The sequence below is a fragment of the Octodon degus genome, unplaced genomic scaffold (genome assembly GCF_000260255.1).
Source record: "Octodon degus isolate 3935 unplaced genomic scaffold, OctDeg1.0 scaffold00029, whole genome shotgun sequence".
Lineage (NCBI taxonomy): Eukaryota > Metazoa > Chordata > Mammalia > Rodentia > Octodontidae > Octodon > Octodon degus.
Window position 1 is genome coordinate 13,059,667 of NW_004524605.1, and position 9,276 is coordinate 13,068,942.

The following is a 9,276-nucleotide window of genomic DNA, read 5'->3' on the forward strand; positions in this document are numbered from 1 at the left end:
TTCTGATATACTTAAAGATTACATTCATCATAGGAAATATGTGCTTATACATAGTGTAGCTTGATCCTTCCACTTCCCTGTTCCCTCCCCTCCCTTGGGCCCTCCTGTACATCCTAGTACTCTTCCACAGGCATACATTCTCGTTCTCATCCTGTAGGAAAACCTAGCACTAATTCAGGAGTTTTGGTGAATATGGGGACTGGTAGAAAAAAAGGGTTAATATCAGATTCTTTTGCTCTTACATTTAATTATTCAATTTTAATGTAATTCACAAAACAGTTAAATGTACAAGATCTTTTAAATGAAGCCAGTCGTCCCTTGGTCTCTGTCATCAAAGCCCAGAGACGATGTTCTCTTGGAAAAGCCTCAGTGACCAGCGCTTCTGCATGCATCTGCTGTGGTGGCTGTAATAAATCAACACCAGCCTAGTGCCTCAAATCAGAACAGATGTGCTGACTCACAGCTCTGGGGGTCAGAGCTTCTAAAATCCAGGCTGGCAGGGCTGGGCTCCATCTGTGTGTCCTAGGGCAGAACGCCTCCTTGCACAATGCACTTTCTGGAGGTCGCTCGAATTCTTTGGCTTGCAGCCCCTTCCTCCATGACAACAGTCAGTCACGTTAGCTCTCTCAGTTACCTGTCTTTCTGGTCAGACTAAATGCCCAACATCCACAGTTCAAGGAGACGAACGCCATCGCAGCCCACAGCTTCTGAAGGTTTCAGGCCACAGCTGGCCGGCTCCAGGCTGGGTAGCACGGCAGTGGGCACTGCAGAGGGGACACAGCCCGCAGAGTGGCAGGGCAGGCAGAGGCTGCAAACCAGGGAAGTGGCGTAGCAGCAGCAGCCGCAGGTGATGGCCACGGCCCTCTTTCTGCCTCCATGCTTCACCAGGCTCATTGTGTTGACGGGCTCTTGCGCTGTGATATTTGCCCAAGTCCGAGTGCAGGGAGTGATAGGTTGGGTCTGGTGGGTGTAAGGTCCCTTTTCAGCTGAAATACAGTCCACCAGTGTTCTCAGATTCCAGCCCCAGCAGGAACAGCCAAATTCCTCCTGTAACTCCTGGATCGCTTTATCAGCAGACCCCAGAGGGGTACACATGCAGAGTCACATGAATCCAGGTAGCTCATTTTACCCTATTTCTGGTCCAAATCCTAGTATCTCACTGAAACTCTATACAGCTTTTTTCTCTAAAATGAGACAGAAGTAGGTAAGTCCCACCACACAATGTCATCAGTCTCATAAATCAAAGCTCACCAGATTTAAATAAGGAAGTACACCTAAAATGCCAGGCCTGGTGTTTGACGACAGTGTGTACTCACCAAGGTTCGCTCATCCTTAATTTCATCAGTGAGACCAGAAGCCAGAATCAGATGACGGCTGAGGATCTCAGTGCTGAGCCAATCTTCTTTTTTTTTTTTTTTTTGGTGGAACTGGAGATTGAATTCAAGCCCTTGCGCTTGTCAGGGAAGCACTTATTCCACTAAGCCAGCTCCCCAGCAGTGCTGAGTCGATCCCCAGCTGTAAATACCTCCCATTTCACGTGAGGACAGTTTCATTTAATACGCTTGATATAAAATAATTTCCATCCTGAAGGCTCAGCCTCTCCGTCGGTGTAGGGCCTCAGCCCCACTTGGCGACAGCTGTGCTGAGTGATGGATGAGACGCTTCACCAAATACCTTGGCACAGTGCCTGGTGCTGGTGAAGTGTAGCTATAGTATTATTTTTCTCTGAAGGAAAACAAATATCATGTCTTCCTCCTACTTGATAAGTACTAAACTTTGTCAACAAAATTAATTTGTTTTGCCTTTCAGATTCTGTTTGAATGTGAGCTGTGTGAGCCATGATACTGGTTGATGGTGGGATTCTGGCATTAAAGGGGAATTTGAACCCAGGGCTGTCAGGCCACACAGCTCTGGCTCAGTTTTCATACTAAGGCAGTGATTAAAAGCCAGGGCTTTGCCACCAAGCACGCCTACCTGCCCTTCATCTGATGAATGCATAAAGGAAATGTGGTATATATGCCAAGTGGTGTACTGCTCAGGCAGAAGGAAAAGTTTAGTCATGTGTAGGAAAATGGAAGGGTCTTGAGATCATAGTACTAAGTGAAATAAGTGAGACAAAAAGGATTAAATATCTCATGGTTGTTGTAATATCAGCCTCAAAATACAAATAATTTAAGGAAAAAATTATAGAGGGATGATGGTAAGAATAAACTAGGGGTTCACTGCAAGACCTCAACTGTTGGCCACTCTGAAATGCCATGAATTACATAGTCGTATTAAATAAACAGGACTTCATGCTTACATCCATTCTAAGGGGAGAGACATTGGAAAGAGTCCCTTCCCAAAGAGCTTGCTATTCCCACAGCATAGAAGGAGAGATTTTTTGTCTTTTTATCTTCCAAGATGGAGCTAATCCATGTGTATGGCAGCTTAAGTCTGGTATAGAAGGGGACAGTGGAGGGTTTCGGTTCATGCAGTGCTGTCATGCTATGCCACGGATGGTCCAGTCTACACCCAGTAAGATGCGCTGGGCACATGGCTGGTTTTCCCGGACCTTCCCAGCTCCTGTTCTGTTTGTGTTTCCATAGCAAGTGTTCACACTGGCTGAGGACATGCCAGCCTCTGGAGTAACCGTCAGAACAGCTGTCTAGGTTGGAGCTGGCAACTCTGCTTGCGAGGCTCCAGGGTTTATTTCTGGAGCCTTAATTCTCAAGTGTAAGCCACTGTATGCTGCTTCTTTCTCCCCCAGGGACTGTTACTATAGGAACCAATGCAGTGCTAGATAGAACATCACTTTCTAATCGCACTTAAAGCTAAGTAACTGAATACCTATTTGTCCTTCCACACGCTCATGTAATAAGCCCCAATAATCAGCGATGCCCCGTGTCAGACAGGCTCTGTACTATGTGCTTTACTGTCATCACCATTTTAAAGGACAGATAGTATTGTTATTGCCACATATTAGAGGACAGTAAAGCTTAGAGAGAGCCCGACACTCCTCTGAGGTTTCAGAACCAACTCACGGCAAGGCTGGCATTGAAATCCAGGCACACGGATCCCGGTATCTGTTCTCTGTATCACTGCTTATAAAAACTGATCTTTCAAATTTATGAATATGCCTATGTTTATTAGGAACCATTCCAGAAAGAAAGAAAGAAAGAAAGAAAGAAAGAAAGAAAGAAAGAAAGAAAGAGAGAAGAAAGAAAGAAGAGAAAATTCTGGAAGAATGGATCACTTCCAAGGTCATTTGGCACATACAGTTTCTCAATGTTTTTTTCTCTGACTTCCTATATATGTTGGGTCCCTCGAATGATGTCAAAACAGACAAAGGAAGGGTGTCCCTCCTAGAGAGAGACCATTCAGGTGCCTACCTGACCATGCACCTCACGGGGACTTAGGCCTGGCTTAGTGAGGAGGGTGCGAGTCCTCCATTGTGCTATATGTCGATTGCCACAGAACCACAGGTGAGGCCCCGTCGGTCACTGTGACCAGTGCTTCCAGCTTGGGGCGCAGATGGGCAGCCTAGTGCTTATACTGCCTGTCCACTCATGCACATGTTCATTCAATGGGCACTTAGAGGTTAAACCCTCCAGCCCCCTTGCCTCAAGGGTTGACTAATGAAAGTTGATCAGACTCGCCTTCTGCTCACCTGAGCAGGACTGACAGACAGGCTAACTGGGGTGCCCCAGATCTTACTGGAATCGGGCAGGCAGGTACATAGACAAATGTATCCTCCTTTTTGGGGTCCAATATGAGCTCCTTGAGTGAGCCTGGAATCCTCCCCCAAATCTCTGAGGAGACTCAAGAAATCTCAAGGATGTGCCTTCCCATCAGGACCTGGAGAGGCCATTGCATCCTTGGCAAGGGCCATGACCACTGACCAAAGAGGTCAGCATGGGTGGTCTCCTGGGATGCACCAGATGCAATGACAAGCAGGAGCATCGAGATGACACCCAGCATTTGCAGGCAGATTTATTTTATGGCAACAGGCAGTGATTAGAATCACTCCAAAACAGCAGGCCCCAAAGGCTCAGGGAAAGTGTCCATGGGCTTCAAGCAAGAAGCAGAGTGCCTGGCTGTCTTTGACTTGTTCTTACTGTATGTGTCATAGTGAGCAGTTGTTTCAAGTAGTAACAGGAACTGTTACCTGGGAAACCAAAAGACCAAAGTATATTGGCTAGGGGACCATTATCTGTTACAGTTTCTTAAACGATATTTAGGTTCAGGTACCATTTAAATGCCAAATATGAAAATGCCAAATATAAATGTGACAGTTTATACAACCCCAAATAACATTTAGCTCCTTACAAAATCAGTGCTTTTTTAAAAAAATGTAGACAATTATCTAAAACTTCTTAGTTTTAAAGACCTTTGGATTGTAGTATTCTACATAAAACCAACAAAACTAACAACAAAGTTTTTTTTTTCTTAGAAACATAACCCCAAAACCTAATATAATACACTTTATAATTCTCATCTAATACTTCTATATTCACACAGACTGGTTAATTTATAAAGAATATAGGGTTATTAAGCTCATAGTCTTGGAAGCAGAGTGAAGATTTGTTATAATTATTTTTATTATTACTGTTTTAATCCAGGCTCTCACCATGCAGTTCAGGCTGACACTGAATCCACTACCATGCCCCTGCTGGCCATGAACTCATGGTGAACCTCACCTCGGGCCTCAGCCTCCCAAGTGCTGGGATTAAAGATACATGCCGCTACACACAGGTTTGGTTCTTAAAAGTTGAAAGTTCTTAGAAAATGACATTATGACTTAAGCAAGACGCAAACCTTCGCAGCTCCTTACTCCAGGACTGGTCAGTGGTTCTGTGTCAGTGTCTCTGTAGTCCAGAGACACTGGGCTGGCTCTGACTCACAGCGATCCTCCTGCTCCAGCCTATGGAGTGCTGGCATCCCAGGTGTTCACCACCATAACTGGTTATTTTTAATTTTCATATTACTACTTCTGAGTTTTTAGGCTCTTTGTAGGGACTACTCCCACCCCTACTCTATGCCACCTTCTCCATTCCAAATGTTTAAGGTAGAGAGAATCCTATCTTGAAAACCGGATTCCAGTCTTGACAGAATGCTACAGTCTCCCACTGACCTTGCCCTTGAACATAACCTATCAAAGTCTTCATTTTTTTTTTTCCAATGGGGTAGAGAAGAGATACGGAAATACTGCTATTATAAATAGCAGTGTTGAAATTTATTTAAAAATAAATTTAAATTTTTATTGCAAAATAAAATGAAACAATAATTCAAACTCTAGCAAAAGCATGTCAAAGGAAAAAGTGAAGGTCTGCCTCAAACTTTTGTCCCCACGGTGAAGCCATATTATTTTAGAATTTTTTGGTTTGGTTCTGTTTTGTGTTTTGGAGAGAGAGTCACACTGTGTATAGTTCAGGCTGGCATTGAACTCACTGTGTATCCCAGGCTGGGTTGAAACTTGCAGTGAGCCCCTTCTCCTTAGCCTCTTGAGTGCTCAGATTACGGGTATGCATTGCCAGGCCCATCATTCCATAGTTTTTAAAACAACAAAAATACCTCCCTGAATATAAATACAATTCTGTAACTTTTTTTCTTCTGATTTAATATAGCCTTTTTCCTGTGACTAGTACACACTCCACGAGAGCAGGCATCGCTAATCAACTTGCTCACTGATAGGTCCTAGTTGTTTGGCATGAAGAAGAGGTTAATGGGGCTGGCAAGATAGCTCAGTGGACTAAGCGCCTGCTTAAGCAAGCACAGGGACCAGGTTTCTATCCCCAGCACCACGTCACGCTGGCCCCACCCCCCACAGGTGCTGAGCCTGCCACTGAGACTGGGCGTGGTGGCACCTGCCTGTCATCCCAGCATTGGGGACACCAGGACAGGAGGATCACTATGAGTGCAAGCTGCATAGTGAGACCCTGCACCAAATACATACAAAACGAGTGGTTCATGGATCTGCACTGGGTGGGTAGACGGACATGAGCTGCACTCTCCATGGAAAGGCACACGTAATTTTTGAATTCACACACACACACATACACACACACAGAGTAAATAAACCCACCCAGTTCTTTTTATTTATTTTTTAATTTTTCGGGACAGGGTCTTACCAAAGACAGTAGCTCAGGCTAGCTGTGTAGTCCAGGCTAGCCTCAAACTTGTGGCAATCCTGCCTCCTGGGCCTCCCAAGTGCTGGGCTCACAGGCATGCGACGTCATGCCCAGCATCACCTAGCTACTCTGAACCGTACCATTATTGCCCTATTAGTGTAAAATAGTCCTTTACATGGCCCCCTGCAGGCATCATCTGTGTACATACATGCTTGCTTGAAGAGTGTCATAAGATGAGGGTGACTTTTGAGGGAAACCACTGATCTCACCCTAACTGTTCTGAAGTTCCTTCCCATTAGAATTCCATGACATTAAAGAGCTGTGATTGTTGAGCCTGAAGGGAACTGCGGCCTGCAGGTGACATTATAAAGTGCTCTCCGCTGTGTGTCTTCAAGGAAACCAGCGTCCTCCTCAATGCCCGGATGCAGCCCACACACCCAAATTCACACATCAACGGCCGGGAAGACCAGAAACACTCAGGTCGCCTCATCCTGGAGCGCTGGGGTCTCCTGTGAGTGACAGGGGCACAGTGGAGCTATCAGCTGGAGAGGCGCGGTGTTCAGGCAGTGATGGGGTACGCCGCCAATTCATTCTTCGCGAGCTAAGGAGGGCTCCACAGAAAAAGGCAAAAGGGTGCGAGCCCGCCAGGGGCCTCCAGAGGGCGGCGGTATTGGAAACTAGGACAACTGCAGCTAAATGCGAGCAGACGAGGACCTTGTGAAGAGTGGGGCTCTTTTTGAGCCCTCCAGTGGAAACATCTTTTGGGAAGGCTAACCTGTTACTTTAGTCTTAATTCTGAAGATAGTTTCCACTGTGCATGAGAACCAGGTCAGCACTGGGGAGTCAGCAAAGGCACACAGACCTCGTTCTATCATCTGGAGATGCACCTGTAGGGACCACGGGGTCCCATCATGGCTCCCGATGCTGAGAGTAGAGTCCTGGGCACCTCTGCCCCCTTCCCACTGGGAAAAATGTACACCCAGTCACTGGCGGCTCTTTGTGAAAAACACAGCTTTACCACAAAGGGGGAAAAAAAAAAAAAGAGGAAGAGAAAGGTAGAAAACAGAAGGGGAAGGGGAGAGGATTTTCCTCTGAGGACACAAACACAACTTGGCCCCAAACACCAAGGCGCACCCCTGTCCACACCACAGACCTGCTGAGCCAGCTCCTTATAGAGGCAGGAGAGAGCAGCACAGGGGTACTCACTCCAGGAGACACAGCCTTCAGACAGGCGAGAGCTTGAGACCCAGAGGGGAGGTTTAGGACCACCGAGTCCTGCTTCACCGTCTAAGGATCACAGACCTTAGGAAAATCAGCGGCCCCTTTAGGATTTGTATACCAAAAACAAAAACAAACACACCAGAAGCCATGCATAGGTCTCAGCACCCAGTGTTCCTTATCTTCAGGGTCTGCGTGGCCGCATCGCATGCCTGACTTTTCTGGAGCTCCAGAGCCCTGGTACTGAGAATTCCTAGGCAGGCATGTGGCCTGTGCCTTGGCACCAACACCCTGGGAGACTGAGGCGGAAGGAGCCCATGTGAGACCAGCCTGGGCAACTTAGTGACTTAGCAACAATCTGTCCCCAAATAATAGTTTTAAAAATGTTTTTAAGAGTAGGACCCTAGGCTCAAACCGTACCAAAACAAAAGCCTCTTCACTCATATAAAAGCACTTTGGAGCTCTCCAGCCACAGTCAGCAGTCTCTGGACTGGGGAGCCACGGTGGCTGGGAAACAGAGGTACTAATTGGCCTGTGGGCAGCACAGGTCGCAGGTGACTGCCCTGTGAGCTCAAGTCTTCTGAAAACTGCACTGCTCTTCTAGGAGGCCCTGGGTGGGACCTGCAAAGCCAGTCACTTAGTGCTTTTGACAAGGACAGTACCAAGGTGGCAAGGGAGGGGCTGAACCCAACAGCACGGAAAGATAAGAAGCCGGAGTGATCAGGCCCTGACCACGGAGCAGTAGTGGTCACTTGGGTCCTCCACTTCATAGACGTTCTCCTCAGTGCTGTAGATGTGCTCCTCCATGGTGTAGGTGCCCTCCTCGGTGGTGTAGACGTTCTCCTCAGTGGCATAGACATTCTCCTCGATGGTGTAGATGTTCTCCTCTGAGCGAATCCCTTCTGCTACTGCATTGGCTAACCCCGAGGGAGGAAGGTTGGCCAGCGTGATGAGGCTGTGGAGAAAAAAAAAAAACTGCAGCTGTCTTAAGCATTCCCACATAGCAGCCCTGCGGAACAGGGCCGGGAGAGCCTCGGAAGAGGCAGCAGGCAAAGGCCCAGCATGGTCCTCGGGGGGACACCAGCTGAGGGAAAGGCCTGAACTCTGGTGACAGCTGAGGCAATTTTAACTAATCTTAATTTTCTTAGGTACAAAACTGCATTCTTGTCCCTCAGAAGTCACAGGCTGAGGAGTCTAGGGGAAGTGTCACGTTAGCTGTAACTTCCTGACAAATGGTTCAGAGAAGAGCACGGTAAATAGAGAGAAACAGGCAAAGCCAACGTGCCGCTCTCAACTGAGGAGTTTGGGAGAAGGGGCCGCCGGCTCCCGCACTGTTACTACTCTCTTACGGTTACCGCAGTGCTTCCAGGGCCTTCAACAACTTCCACAGGGAAGAGAAAAAGAAGCGAGTGCTATAGATCTAAATGTTTAAATATTGTCTTACAGCACTCTATGGCTTGAATAGACCGAGTTATTTTTTGTTTTCATTTAAGAACTATTCAGTGTGTTGCACACTATTCCATATACCTAGAGGCACCGCGGTGACTAGAACACAAAACTCCCACTGGTGCTGTATACTGGTACACATTGTCTCAACACCCTCATCTATGAATGGGAAGAGGGAAAGCCCCTGCCTCACAGAGCTACCGCAGGAAACAGCCATTCATTTATTAACGGTTACTCTCAGGTCAGTGGTGCATGCCTGCCGTGGCAGTTACTTGGGAGGCTGAGTCAGTAAGATCAGAAGTCGGGCTCCAGCCTAGGCAACGTAATGAGAGCCTGTCTCAAGATCCAAAAAGGAAAAACCAAGTAGGGCTTGGGTTGTGGCTGTGGTAGAGTGCTTGCCTGACAGGTATAAGGCTCAGGATCTCAGATTGATTTGTCTGTCTGTCTGAGACCTCTCTCTCTCTCTCTCTCTCTCTCTCTCTCTCTCTCTCTCTCTCCCTAT

The 9,276-nt window shown here is 47.1% G+C and overlaps 1 protein-coding gene across 1 annotated transcript in view; it reads right to left on the minus strand.

The window, feature by feature from the left end:
- Positions 1-5,964: 5,964 nt before the first annotated feature.
- Positions 5,965-9,276, minus strand: part of Havcr2 (hepatitis A virus cellular receptor 2) — a 17,751-nt gene continuing 14,439 nt past the window's right edge. Inside the window, exon 7 of the mRNA XM_023713174.1 lies at positions 5,965-8,283. Within this exon, the coding sequence (XP_023568942.1) occupies positions 8,049-8,283 (235 nt within the window). The 3' untranslated portion in view covers positions 5,965-8,048. The remainder of the gene's footprint in view (positions 8,284-9,276) is intronic.